General features: G+C 35.1%; 1 protein-coding gene across 1 annotated transcript in view; it reads left to right on the top strand.

Annotated features, from left to right (window-relative positions):
* Positions 1–15,457, top strand: part of Src64B (Tyrosine-protein kinase Src64B) — a 38,535-nt gene extending 23,078 nt beyond the window's left edge. Inside the window, exons 2-8 of the mRNA XM_077440886.1 lie at positions 10,787–10,899; positions 11,017–11,148; positions 11,226–11,384; positions 11,856–12,072; positions 12,149–12,402; positions 13,605–13,792; positions 13,863–15,457. Of these exons, the coding sequence (XP_077297012.1) occupies positions 11,100–11,148; positions 11,226–11,384; positions 11,856–12,072; positions 12,149–12,402; positions 13,605–13,792; positions 13,863–14,597 (1,602 nt within the window). The 5' untranslated portion in view covers positions 10,787–10,899; positions 11,017–11,099 and the 3' untranslated portion in view covers positions 14,598–15,457. The remainder of the gene's footprint in view (positions 1–10,786; positions 10,900–11,016; positions 11,149–11,225; positions 11,385–11,855; positions 12,073–12,148; positions 12,403–13,604; positions 13,793–13,862) is intronic.
* Positions 15,458–15,939: the final 482 nt, after the last annotated feature.

Genomic DNA, 15,939 nt, shown 5'->3' with positions numbered 1-15,939 from the left:
GTATTCCTATTTGTCCTCTCAGCGGAGGCTTTGTTTAGTACTTTGCGCCCTCCCTTCCTCTGTTGGGTTTTGCGTTTGACCGACGGAGACGTTCCGGGTTCTCAAACCCAGAGGCATTCGAGCGGAAAAGAAGCGACGTGTGCTGGGTTTTATACACTCTCTCAAGTGTTAGGCTGGGTACTATGTTGGTACCTAGGCACCACGTATGTACATATGTAGTACACACAGGCCTCTTCTAAATAAAGTGAGGGTTCTCGTTTGCGCAGGTGGTTCGCTCTATTTCAAGCCGAGTTCCCTCTCCCTCTACTCCGAGGGTGCGGTCCTCTCTTTCCTTTGGCTGAAATTATTCTTTTTACTAATTCTCGACATAGAACTACGTCTATTCGTGAAGGTACTTGTCTCTTTTAAAATCGATTTAAATCAAAGATTATGCGTGGCAATATTTTTTGATTAATGAGACTTGGTCATTCAACATTAATAATTATTTGGCCTGGTGACTGGCAGTCAGTTCACACTGCGTACAAGTCCTGTAAACAACCGTAAAAAACAAAATCGATAAACCAAAACTTTATTATTTTTGTTTATTTTAAGCTAGGGCGAACATAGTTCTACTTTCAGCTTGCACATTAAAAAAATGCAAACTGCTGAATCGGCTTACAAAAGTTATTTCGGATCGAGTGTGTAGGTAATTCATGCGCTCTAAATGTAAGCCGAGCCGAGCTTTTTTGGGTGCTTGGAAATTTTCAGTGCTCGTTTGCTCAATGAGTATTTACAAAATGATTCATTAATCATTGGACGTACCTACTGTGGGTATCAAAGAATAATAATTTGCACAATCTTTTATAATTAGAATGCTACCTGCTATGAATTACTTCTCTTGAAATGTGTACTTACATAGCTATACAGAACAGTGGCGTGCCGTGGTAATCTTCATGGTTTTATCGCACGACCTTATTAATGTGTGCGAGCAGGATACAAGGGGACTAGGAGACGTCATACCGAGTCCCCTTGTATCCTGCTTGCACACGCGGAACTAAGGCTGTGTGATAAAACGGGGAGAATTTTACGGCACGCCACTGATACAGAAGTTCGCGAAACGCCGATAGGGCGGTGGTCGAAATGTCAAATTTAACTAAATATCTTCTGTTGACATAATTTCATTTCATTGAACAATTCTTTGAAGATCTTGTCGGATGATGTTGTAACGTGAAGATTGAATGATCAGTGCTCATCGGCCAGAGGATGACTAGCACTCATTGTCCAATCAGCGAATGGGACTCCACGGCCTATGAGCGAGCAGCGTTCAGCAGCCAATGAGGTCTTGCGACTGATTCACCTATAGACTTCACTGCGTCGAGTAAAGGTCTGTTAATACCTATCCAGCACGAACCGGCAAGTATCCTGCAACTGCGGACGGTATTCCGGACGGACGGTAATATGCGTAGTTTGTCAGCATACATATCTACTTCATCGACAGTCGCTAGCTAGTCCGGACATATATATCGGTTTTCTCCCTCACACGCGATCTCATTCGCACAAGTTAGATTGAAGTGGTGCCCGCGGCACAAAATATGCCGGGTCACTCACGTTGCGATGCTCTGCTCTGCTCTAATGGTGTTCCTGACGAGCATACGTACATATTACATGCTTTTGTCTCGTTATGCATTATATTTAGGGCTTTAAGAAGCGTTAGTTCTCCGTTTAGCCTTCAATACTTACGTTTCTGTAATTATATCGATGAATATTTAATTTTATTTACCGTAAATATGAAAAAAAAATCCAAAACGCTAAAACGATTGCGTGATAAATGGAGTTGATAAGGCAATTACATGAAATGTAAAAACGGTTGATAATGGTGTTTTCCTATAGAGTAGGCGGCCTCCCGACCATATTGAGCGAATACTCCACTAGCCTTAATTTCCCCTCGGGCGACTCTGTGTCGCCACCATGCCATCTTTACTCGCACGTGAACTCCGGGAATTTCAATATTTACCATCGACTATATGCATAATATGTCAAGGAATATGGATAGTATCCAATTATACTACCACCCGTCATTGTGACCATGCTCAACTTTCCCATCGACTTGTTTGATACACCCCCTACAACGGTCGACGTAGTTACACTGTTAATAAAAACCTTTAAAAATAAAATACACAATAATAAATATCAAATAAACAGAATTCATAGTATGATGCCTTGCATCCACAGCTAGCACCAATATATATGAACCAGCCGTAAATACAAAACATCCCCGCGAGACACAAATGTAAAAGAGAAGATCAAAATTCCACCCATACATCACAACCAATTATGAAAATAATGATGAGCGCTGGCTACCAGACATATATTAAAATAATCTCCGATAACATACGCTCACTGAGATGGAAAATATCATATTCAGGCACGGCAGCAACGATTTCATTAAGAAGTCAGATAGCTCTTGGAATAGGAGCCATCCGATAAAGCATTATGCGGGCAGGAGGTATAACCATCAAATGATGATGTCTACTACGCACATAATTAATATGGATATACAGTCCCAACTGTTCCAGCTACGACGGGTATTACCACATAGAAGCTGGAGAACAAAACAAATTAATGAGAAGTTTCTCCGAAGTTCATACCTAAAAGGAAAAAATCCTAGAATCATCTAAAAATCTAATAAACTTCTCGGCTAGTAATCTTTTGGAGAATATTCTCGTTCTCCGAGAATATTCTCGACTTACAACACTAGTAATACCCATACTTTTTCCTATATATAAAATAGGAAGACGTTTGCACTTTCTCAACCACTAGAGAATACTTAATTTGCACCATGCGTATTCCACTATATGTAAACAAATTTGATACAGTTCATAGTGTTTGTGTAAAGATTTATAATACATACACGTAGAAGTTAGACTCAACGCATAAAAGGATATTGCTGAACTACTATTATAGTATACATATGTACTTCAATTACTTGGTCCAATTTGATTTTCGTCGAAGGCATCCTCATACAAGGGAACCGTTTACGAGCGGAATAGGCTAAGCGGATGAATTCCACAAGAGATCAATAACTGGAAGCAAAGTTCACGTCAACTTATCTGACAGCTCTCCTCGCAATTCAATGAAATTGTTTTTTTCCTCCGCACTGCTTTATCAAACGTATTAGATTGAACATTTTCCACGAAATCCAGCGTACGAACTAATAAACTGTACATTTCATATAGTGTGTACATATGATTCTACTTTACGACCTGTTATCAAAAAATCAATTGTGGCGTGTACGAAACGTAACGTTCGTACTTTTATTTTATTATATTCTATAAATATTTAACATTTAAGAACACAGCTTACTGGATAAATCATATTATCGCGTGATTGTGTTTTTCTTCGATAGGCAAGTTGATTTTGACCTGAAAGCGTTTTACTAATTTCCAACTCCTGAGGTGGTTACATAATACAATTTCCACCTCGATTTATGTGTTTTTCCTACTTCTTCTCTTTCTATCGCTTCTGCGCTCTGGATTTAATATTTAATAAAAACGGACTAACGTGGTGTTTACACACACGCATACTTTATACATTGAAAATTTCCCATGATTAATCGCTTTCCAATGAAAAGGAAATGGCCCATATCTACCATAAGTATTCTCTAACTGTCCCATTTCCTATATTTAACCAATGTTTACATAGAAAAAATCAATAAGTCTATAAATAGGACCACATTTGGTTTTGTCGCATTACACATACGTACATATAATGTATGTTTATCTGCATATTATGCACGAAGATTTTCGAATCCCACTGCAAGGTGGGAGGGTTTGCAAGCTTTACATGTACAAAGATGCAAACACACTGAATCTTACGACACGGGCGCGTTCTTTGCCTCCTGCAGTGAAAAATCCGCAGGGTTTTTTTTCGATAAGTTTCTCCTACATTTCTTCAAACATGGGAATCACCTTTATCGATCACTGTTAATACAAGAATTTTAGGCTTGGGTGCCATAGCATAGATTATGCGTGCTAACGTTTTTTTTTACATGTGTAAAACTATCTAAAAAAAAAGTGCCGCGTGCCTCTATGTCTGTCTTCGCCAAAGTCTCATTATTCATTAGTAAAGGGCAGCTATTAGTAGTGGCTTTTGCAAATAGCAGAGACCGTTCCATTGGTGTTCAAAGCAAGAGAGCAAAAAAAGCATGATTTTTCCTAAGAAATTGACAATAGTGACTTTTTTTGTGCCAAAACAATCCATGGATCACCAAAGACTATTCATAAAGACAGATTATTACTTTAGAACTACCTGTATATCATCACCATTGACGCACCACCTGTACATCATCCCCGGCACTATTAGACCAGGTTCAACAGATAGAACGGATCCGGGCCAAAAGTCACCCATAGAGTGCTTTCGTTGATATTTCATCCTTGTATTGACAGCTTTGACTGTGTTCGATAACGATGATTGCCATATTTGTAGACATGTCGAAATAATAAGATCGCATGAATTAGCAATGACATTGAGGATACGCCCATCACCGCTGGAGTCTACCTAGGTAAGCCGTGCCGTACGATTCAGTGTGTCTGCGTCCTTTCGCCTCATCTGTGGTTGTATTTGGATAAAATCGTTTCTGCACATTCTATTTGTAAGTGGTACCATTTATCTGAACCTGTCGACGGATTTTGCGCTTCGCGCTCGATTTCTTACACTCCATTGAACCCGAATTGCCTTTTTTTACTGGCAACACTCCATTTGCCGCATGGGCCACTCATTGCCATAGGATATTCATATTACCATATCGCTGGATCATATTATATTTAGCGTCGCATTAAAGCCAACCCCAAAAAAATGTTATCGTACATTCGTAAAGTGCAATGCCCTGAATAGGCTATTTTGAACGGACTCGATTCATTTTTGATAACGCGTCCGTTTCGTTGGACTTTTTTCTCCAGGGGAAAAAATCACGAAATCGAGTAATGATGTCCGTGAATAATTTAACGTGACCGTAGTACGTAGCAGAGGTTATTGACCTATGCTGGTAAAATTTTAGATGTTTTCATTTTAAATTTTTACGGGGTTTTTAAAAAACTCAGCTGACTCATTGTTTATGAGATTTATCGGAAATCAAATGAAAATTTTGCGATACCTTATCTAACATTGAGAAGCATTTTATAAATGTCCTTATCAATTTACAAACTTTTGGGTTTTGCTTTAACTTGGATACAAATGCATATGAAGATGCTGCTGTATCCTAAAACAATTTTAAAATGGTTCTAAATCCTTTATAGCCTGATCTTCTTCCGACGCCAACAATAGTCTCACTTTTTATTAGTTTCACTTGGTTAGTTAAGTGAAATTCATAAACGTCCGAAATATGTGAGCTGCTTTTGAACTGTTCTGATCGCTTTGATATTTTGTCGACATACGGGTGTTAGCTCTCATTAAACTTGGCAAATGTTTCTGTCGTTATCATTAAAAATTACATCGGAAGCATCTGTTAGGTCGACGTGATGACAGCTGGCTATCAGATACGCTTTCTCGCCCCTCATACTTAATTATTTTTTCTTTCTTCTTTTTTAATATAATCCTTAAATTACCAGCTTTCACAATTTTTTCATATACATTTTTAATTCACCAATAGATTATACTGAGTAACAAAAAAAATATATCGGAGCAGAGACGAATCAATCTTTACTAAGTTTGACCCCCTGAATTCGAATATGACAATGATTTTTTAGGTTTCTTCTATGGAAAAAAATTTGAAATTTTAACAGATTTTTGGTTTTTGCAGTCTTTAATTCAAAATCTGGTATTGATGTGACCAAAGTGAGGATTGGAATCAATGGTCAGATGTCTTTTCTATTGGTTGTAATTTTTTATTGCTTTAAAATACGCATAATTAATGATCTAGCGAATTTTAAAAGTCAAAAATATACTTTTTTCTTCATCATTTTTTCCGTGGTATTATGAGCTTATTTCACTAATTTTTAATAAGATCTCTTTTAAGTGAAAAATTTGCGGAGTTAGCTCATCATATTACGATAAAATGTATATAAATATATTTTTGACTTTTTAAACTCACTTAATAAAAATTACAACCAATTGAAAAAACATCCAACCATTGATTCCGATACTCAATTTTGGCACAGCAATACTAGATTGTAAATTAAAGTCTGCAAAAGCCAAATATCTGTTGAAATTGCACATTTTTTTAAACTCCCATAAAAGAAACCAAAAAAATCATTGTCATATTCGAATTCAGTAGGTCAAATTTAAAGATTGATTAGTCTCCACTCCGATATATAATACTATAGTATGTACCCAACATTTCATTTATAGTATTTTTCAAGTAATGAATTGTCCTTATAAATGACTATTCGTTTCAAAATTAGAAAAACAATCACATACTCGAATGTAACTTTTATATATTGGCTCAACATAAAAAGCAGTTAATAGTTTCATAGACAGCTTGAGATAGATTAAACTAGCTTGTGATACTTGCCATAATCTAGAAGACTAATTAAAATGGTTCCATATGAGTTTGTATTCAAAACTACTGTGTCTACACACAACTAAATGAATGAGTTTTAGCCTATTTTATATGATTTTGGATCTGTTGTATGGGAATGTTTACATACAATTAGTACTATATTGACGATAGTAAAAAAACTTGTGTGTGCAGGGATGAAATAAAATTTAACGGCATTGGGGGATTTGAGTTGGGAAACATAAGGGGTGCGTGGTGCCGTTGCGGGATGTAATGCGTTATATCGATCTGTAATGGGGGTGTTTTGCCCTACCTCCCTTCCTTCCCTTTCTACTCCCTCCACGTACCCGGGGATTCCCTTTGCTTGTTCCTTCTCTCGTTCACTTCCACTTTCGTCCGATGCACTCTGGGAGCAATGGTCAGCGATACGACTTTTATTCGTATGCGTACCATTATTTATTTATGAGAATTGTCGTCTTTTATATCTGTGCTTTGGTACTGATATAAATATATCCACAGTAAATAAAATATGTTAGCTGGAAAATTTTGCGACTCCACTATTTGATCCTCGATTATACCCATAGATATAGAGTATCTATGATTATACCCGATTTCGATATTCATATTTACTTTTTTACACTACTATGGAGTCAATTTCTTATTTAAACTAAAAAAATAAATAAAGAAACTTGAATACTTACGTACATTTTTTTTTATAAATTCGAATTTATTTGAATTAAGAATATGTACATTACTTACAGTCCCATGACAGCGAATTACTAACACCATGCGGATTTTGCAAATTCTATGTTTAGAGCTATATATTGAAGAGTAGGTTCGTAAAATTAAAACAAAGATGTGTTTATAATGATTATACATAGTTTATTTACAATATTAATACAACATATATATATATTATTAATATTTTGTATGTCCACCCTTATTTCGGAGACACGATGCTATTCTTTTGGGCATACTCTCGATACAAGACGCAATGGTTGACTTTATCTCAGGATCTCCCTGCCACACAGAAATTATGTTTTGTTTTAGGATATTTTTATTGGTACATTGGAGCTTATTTAATTTCATTTTAAGGGTATGCCGGACATTTTCTTTAGGATTTAGATCGGGAGAATTACCGGGCCAGTGAAGGAGCGGTAAATTGTGGTTGGACATGATTTTTTTCACAATTTTGGCTTTATGGCAGGGTGCAAAAATATTGCATTAAGTGCAGGCGATCCCTTTTGTCAATTTTGTTTTGTATAGAGTGCAATAGGGTGTATCGCAATACCGTTATATATTGCGAAGCATTCATCATCCCTTCTACAAAATACAATGGCCCCCGACCTTCCGCTCTAATTGAGCCCCAAATCATGAGTGACAGCGGGTGTTTCACATTTTTTATGACACAGGACTCATTATACCGCTTGCCGACTCGCCTACGTACGTATTGGTGAGTCGGTGTCATCAATTGAATTGACGACTCGTCAGAGAAGTGAACCTTAAAAATGTTAAAAACATCGATTAATTCAATTCATTCAAAAAAAATTAGACAAATAATTTAATTTCAATTAAATTACCCCTTTCCAATCGTCGAGGGTGAAGTGGCGATGCTCATTAGCCAAATTGAGCCTGGCTTTCTTCATTTTTGGCGTCAAAAGCGTTTTTTTTAAGTAGTTGTCTGCCATTCATCCCCGCGTCTGCGAAACGGCGTTGTATTGTCCGAGTCGATATTTCGGTTCCGCTCCCGTAAATTTGTCTGGATTTTTTTATTTGTGGCAAACCGATCCTTCTCAACAGTATTTATAATATATCGATCGACTCGAGGACCGTATTTTCGAGTGCCACAACAATTCTTACGCTTGGTGACCGTAGGATTTTCACCTCTTTTTAGTTGGGTGCTAATTTTATGCACACTGAAAACTCTAACCCCCTAATCTTTAGCAATATATCGTATAGAATACTTCCCAGTATTTAATAATGTGGAAATATTGGCGATTTTCTCCATAGATAAATCTTTATTTCTTCCCATCTAAAAAGGAAAGGGGTTTTTTTCACTAGCAATTTAAACAAATAATTAAGTCACATTTAAAAAATTTAAACACTTTAACTTACTTCAATGATATCGATAATATACAGGAAAGCAAAAATCTCTTCAAAACTAACTTTTCTCCCAGTGAAAGCACACGTCTACACCAAACGAATTTCAAAGCCAAACTGTGTATTTGCACTTGTTCGGTTTTTAAACTATTTGTATAAACACTACTCATCCTATCCTTCTCTAAATACATAGAATAGGATACAATGAATGGTCTACAAAAAAAACCAACCCAAAATGTTACTTAAGACGGCGCAGGTACACAAAATAGGGTAAATACGCGGGTGTTAGTAATTCGTTGTCATACGACTGTACATGAGTTCATTAAAATCTAGAATGTCGATGTTGAGAAACTGGGTAGATGAATAATAATACCACCCCATTTAGGCCTTCATCTCACTTACGTTTATAGTCTCGACGACAACTGGATTATGTTTGATTTAATAGGGTGATCCCACATTTCTGCCACCATCCTTATTTTGTCACTGTCAGAAATGCTCAACACATACCCTTGAGGCTTAGTACTTTTTTACAAGGTTTTTTATTGTTTACTGACTCGCCATATTTGCGCATTTTATTTTGAGTATACCTCATTTAATTTAGCTTGACTCCTTTAAATTCAATTCTTATTGCGAGATTTTGAAGCTTTTTGATCATTTTGGTCAGAAATCTTAGCTTGACAATAAGATGCATTTTTTTCCTATCGATAAACTAAATGAAATGTTGTATAGTAGTTAAATGATGAAAGCGTCGAGCGTTGATCCGTTTTGCGATGACTGATGCATTACTGGTTTACCGGTCTACCGATTTACCGGCAAATTTGCTAAAATTTCGCCATCGGTAATTACCGGAAATTATTTTATCGCAATTACATATACCAGCATATTATTGTATAATATTGCATTATAATAAAAGTGCAATAATATGCAAAAATCGACCCGAAATGGCGTATTCGGTAGTCTGGAATTTGTTTATTTTCACCATTAAATGTTTAAAATGACAAATTTTGAGCGGGATGAATAGGAGGTATGCAAGGCATTAAACTCATCATATTTATCTTTTGTTATAAGTTTTATACAGTGGTAACATAGTATTAGTAACTCATTGTAATAAGTTGTACCGAGTAATGAGCCTTCTTGTAGCACCACTGATGCATTCATAAGTGTGGCTACACTGTTTCATGCTTAAGAGGGCTGTACACCCGAAACCTTAATTTTGTTACCGTTCCTTTCTTCGATATATATATTGAGTGTATGTATATATTGAGTGAATGCGACAATATATATCAATATATATATATATTGAGTGAATGTGACAGTTGCGCTTTGACCAGATAAAACGTGTTTTAAATTGACAAAATCGAGGGTTCATATTCTACTATTTTCTCCTCCAAAACTGGACCAATTTTTAAAAAAATTTCATCATCGGTATGAGAAAGATATTTTCTATGCATCTATTGGCGTATTTTCTTAAAAATCGACCGTTAAATAACCACGCTAGACTCTTTTCGTGGGTGTAAAAAAGAGGCGATTTTATAGATGTTTGGCGGCTCCTAGCTCCTATAAAAAATAATTAATTAAAAAAAATAAAACGATAGATGCATTAATATCATTAATATCCATAGCATATTAAAAAATAATTTCTCTAGTGCCATAATTGAGGTAGGGAGAAGTATAGTACGTTTGTATGGACAAGGCGCTGCTGTCCAGCCCTAGTGGCAACACAGACCAACCGCGTCGTTATAAATGCGATCAGGTGGTTGTTTCAATTATGATTATTAATAATTAGGAATGGCTATTATTTACTTGAGATTTATTAATTTACGGTTCAATCTAGTTTAACGTTTTTAGTTATCCAATCCACGTAATATTTTTTTCATTTACCGGTAAAAACTGGTAATAGGAGAAATTATTTACCGTTTATAGGTTTATGTAATTCGTCAGTATATTGCGATCCCTATATCCTACCAATTGTTTTAACATCGATTACTACAATTTTTTAATGATGCCACATTCTTTTGCTTTAAAAAATACTATGATATAATCTTGGCAAAGATTGATTTGATTATATAGAATTTAATCATATTTTTTACAATATTTTATCATAACCACAAACAGTAAAAACCCATTAGATCATGCATTATTCGTTTTTTTTTAATAAAAAAATATCTTTATACATATTTCCATTTTATAATGTATATATTTTGCATTGTACAGATCCGATGTTTCACAATGACCTTGCGAACTGCTGCCGCTGATATCAAACCTGACCATTTTGCATCTGGTATTCATCGCTCCGACGCAGTTGATATCATAGTAAAATTATACAAGTATGTTATTATAATTGTATAATATATTCAACGCTTCCTGTGCTGGAAACGCTCATTAAATATTTTCCCACATTATGTTGATACAAATAACGAGCTTTCGCTTTTTTTCGATTTCAGTTTATGTATGGGGTAGACACGGAGAGTGACTTTTGAAGAATATAATTTTTCTGTGATACTTTGTACTGTAAAATAACACAAAAATGGGTAACAAGTGTTGCAGTAGAAGGCACGACGTGGATCGACCTTTAGGTATGAATTATATAAATATTTGATTTTTTTAGTTTGCACTATGAATAATTTGAATTTATTTTTCATTTATATTTCAGTCTATCCTGCAATTAATAAGAATGAATCCGGTTTCGGGGGGATGATCGGTGCCGTTAGCGGTCTCGGTGGAGGAACCCTCGAGACTCGCTATACTGGAGAGCCGAATAATAGACTGAACAATCGCCGTGGAGCGGACATTGTTCGAACGCGCACTCCATGTAAGTATAATTGAGCAAAATTCACGGTCGATAGTAAAAACGCCTGTTTTATTGTTTTCATAATACTCGCTCATCGATGTGTCAAATATTTAAAAAAAATTAAATAAACAATGATATGTCATTGTTGAATATTTATATATTGATTAGATTACATTATTTTTCGCAAATATAAAATAGTATTTGATTATAGATTTTTGCATGCTGAAATGAACTATTGACAAGTTTGAAATGTGTATTAAATTTAAAAAAAAAGTCGGTTCATTTGTTTCTATCTTTAATAATATAATAACTAGGTTATGTTTTACAAATATAAAATGGATGCCAATTTGTGGAACAATGATATTTATGATGAACACAAATTAGAATTACATTATTTGTACAAATATACATCCACAATAGGTTCTGGGATGTTGGGTTGTTTTAATGAATGTCTGAAAGTCACTGTCTAATATAAAATGCTATTGATTTCAGCTCATGCTTCAAAATTATCACATCGGCGCATCGTCAAGGCTTTATGCAGTTACACTGCCAGAGCCGAAACGGACATATCATTTCGAAAGGGCGATCGTATGGAAGTGTTGTCGGATTCCGAGGCTGATTGGTGGAGAGTTTTACATCTGACTAACCGTTGCGAAGGTCTTATACCAGTGAACTTTGTCGCTGAAGAAAGTTCCGTTGAAAGCGAAGAGTGAGTATAGTTAGTTAGAGTACAAAGTTAGTGTTACATGCTATTTTATTGATTTTTTATTTTTTTTTTATTTTAGTTGGTTCTTTCCGCATGTGTCACGCAAAGAAGCCGATAAGCTTCTGCTCAGCGGTGAAAATCCTAGAGGTACTTTTTTGGTACGGCCCGCCGAACACAATCCTCACGGATACAGCTTATCGGTGAAGGATTGGGAAGACGGAAGGGGTTACCATGTGAAGCATTATAAAATTAAACCGTTAGACAACGGTGGCTTTTATATCGCCACCAATCAAACGTTTCCTAATTTACCTGCTCTGGTTCTTTCGTATACAAGTAAGTAAAATTCAAATTACATACTATATAATGGGTAGAGAAATTAAGTCATTCTAAATTTAATGTGAATATTTTAATATTTTTTTATAAATTTGGATGGTACTAAAGATTCAGATAGTCTTTTTTTTTTGTAAGAGTTTGATGATTTTTTTGGACTCGATTTTCTGTATGAAAATTACATCGGATTCGCCAAAAATAATTTTCCCACCCACTAAATCATTGTATCTTTTGTTCTTTCCTTTCTGTCTCCTCCAGAAGACATCGGGAAACCGCTTGAGAATACCCTTCCCAAGACACTTCGCTACATGGCAGACGGTAAAAATGTTTGTCATGATGAAGTAGCAACACTTAAATTTAATTTGAATTGTTTTATAACTTTTTGCATATAAATACATTATACTATGGCGTATATTTGTTTGGCATGTATTCTAATTCATTTTTAAAATATGTAAATGTTAATACAACCTAATCTCGGTACGATATTAACACTTGCCTTACTGTGCTAAAAAAATCCGCTAACTACTTTGCTGGACGCTAAGCGTCCAATTAGAAATGTGTATCAAAATAATGCAAAATCTGCGAGGTCAATTATTGTAATTAGCTATAAAAATCATTTTATCGTGTATTAAACGTCGAATAATATAAAATAAGTGCAAAAAATGACAGCCGACGCAAAGCCATATGTATGTACATATGTATATCATTTTAACATTGACGCGAAAATATTTGTTACTGTTGATGTTGATTAATGTTTTTATTTCGCAATGACATAGTTCGAATCACAGAGGTTTTGATGAGGAATAGATGAAATCTGAATACCCTGCATTCAGTGTATTTGGAGAAATAAAATAAAATATCAGTCATGGTCACTTGTTATCCATCACAGTGCGGCAAGTGCTAAACAAAAAATATGTACCAAATAATAAAACGCCTCATATTCATATGAAGAAATTTCATTTGAAAATAATCATTGGAGAAATGGCATAACCCACATTACATATCCTCACATGTATCATGTTTTCCATACTAACATCGTTATTATAGACAACTTCGCGTTGAATGTGTTGTATTCATATTCGGGGTTACACCACTTTTTCATTGACTACCTTAGATACAAACCATAAATGATTTCTATATATGTTGGAGCAGTGATCATAAATAAAAATATTTGTGTAATGAAATGTGTTTTGTCGTCTTTGTAGAAAATGCTCTGGGTCTGTGTCACGTTTTGGCTCGTCCTTGTCCGAAACCGGAACCTCAAATGTGGGATCTCGGACCTGAACTTCGAGACAAATGGGAAATACCTCGATCTGAAATTCAACTAGTGCGAAAACTCGGCCAAGGAAACTTTGGCGAAGTTTACTACGGAAAATGGAGAAACAACATAGAGGTAAGTTTATCAATCGGTCAATGCGTCATATAAGAATTTACTTAATTTAATATTTTGATTCACTTTATAGGTCGCAGTTAAGACTTTGAGGGAGGGCACAATGTCGACTCAAGCCTTCCTCCAAGAAGCAGCTATAATGAAAAAGTTTAGACATAAGCGTTTAGTCGCCTTGTACGCAGTTTGTTCCAAACAAGAACCTGTGTATATAGTCCAAGAATATATGAGCAAAGGATCACTGCTTGAATTCCTACGCAATGGTGAAGGCAAGTTTCTTCAATTCGAAGATCTGATCTATGTGGCAGCCCAAGTTGCGTCTGGCATGGAGTATTTGGAGTCGAAGCTTTTGATACACAGAGACCTGGCTGCGAGGAATGTACTGATTGGTGAAAATAATGTGGCGAAGATCTGCGACTTTGGTTTGGCTCGGGTAATCGAAGACAATGAATATTGTCCGAAGCAAGGTTCAAGATTCCCCGTCAAGTGGACGGCGCCCGAGGCTATAGTCTACGGAAGGTTTTCAATAAAGAGCGACGTTTGGTCGTACGGAATCCTCCTCATGGAACTGTTCACTTACGGTCAGATTCCGTATCCAGGAATGCACGGCCGTGAAGTCATAGAGCAGGTGGATAGGGGCTATCGCATGCCGAAGCCACCTGGACACCATTTGCCGGACGATATTTATAGTTTAATGTTGCAGTGTTGGGACGCCGTGCCTGACAAACGGCCGACATTCGAATTCTTAAATCACTATTTCGAAAGTTTTACAGTGACAAGTGAAATCCCATATCGAGAAGTTCAAGATTGACACAAATAAATTTCAACACACATATCTGGTGCTCCTTCGTTTCCGTTACGTTACGGTTCCGTTCAAAAGTAGTAGTTTGTTATTACGATGTTTTGTGTTTTTGCCGTACTCGTGTGTGATTTCACATAATATACTGTCCAATATGCAATTATTACGAACAATAATCTTTATATTATTATATTACGTATTGTATATGTATAGAACAAATTTTGTACGAGGCGATTTGATAATTATATTTAGTGATATCAGTTTTCTTTTCAGTTGGCTACATACACATATATTTCTTTATTGTTAGTATAATATATTGAAGATTCAAGCTTGAATAATCACTTGCTTGGTTGACTTACTTAAGAAAAGCAACTTAAAGTTTTTTTTTGATGAGCAAAAACCGATGTTTCAAAAATATGTACAATACGGATGGGTATTGTTTGGCACATTTACTATGTGCACTGTTTGATAGATATACATATGTATATACCACATAAGTTTACTATCATCTGTTTCATAATTTTGAACCATCTGAACTTGACTTTGATTTGCTTTGAAGACTTATCAGAAACAGTATAAAATAGTGTTTCCAAAGTTTACTGAACTATCAAAATCAAATATTCATCATACTGACAATAATAATAAGATGTTTATGTGTAGAAATAACTGAAGGAAAAAAAACATTTAATATAGTTATTATATCGCTTTCTTATTATTAAATAGGACAATTATTTTACACTGAAATTTTATATCTATCGAACAAATTTTGAAAAAAAGTTACAAAAAGTCATTGATGTTTCTGTTTATTGCGCTTTAATTTTAAATTCATTATAAACAGTGCCATTAGTGAATACTTTTTTGAAAGTTTTTGTAAAAAATATAAGTAATAATAATGATAAAAAAATGAATTTTACAAATTTTGTACCACAGTTACCTGTGTAGATTGTATTCGATATAACTTATATAGTATTAACAAGATTAATCCCTTCAAAACATTTATTCATCCTGCCTGTCCTTGTAAGCCTGATGTTGAAAAATAAACAAAGCCTTTTTTTGTTGTAATTGTATATAATATCACTAAATATCATCGTATAATTTGGTATTGATCACTTTCCAAATCTATCTCGTTATATTAAATTAGTGAAATAATTTAATCGTCCGTTCCTTTTTAGAGACTTTTTTTGATACATTCCATTTTTTCGAAATGAAATTAAATCGAGATTTAGATTTTTAAAAATATACAAGCATCGAAATTCCGTTTTATCAACGTCTAAAATAAAAGTATTGTAGATTTGTATCCAAAGAATGCTGCAAACTCAAGTCGATTTAATTTTCATATATGCAGCTTTTTTAT

This window comes from Arctopsyche grandis, chromosome 11 (genome assembly GCF_051622035.1).
Source record: "Arctopsyche grandis isolate Sample6627 chromosome 11, ASM5162203v2, whole genome shotgun sequence".
Taxonomy (NCBI): domain Eukaryota; kingdom Metazoa; phylum Arthropoda; class Insecta; order Trichoptera; family Hydropsychidae; genus Arctopsyche; species Arctopsyche grandis.
Note: the sequence above shows the minus strand (reverse complement) of the source record. Positions and strands in the feature narration are given on the sequence as shown.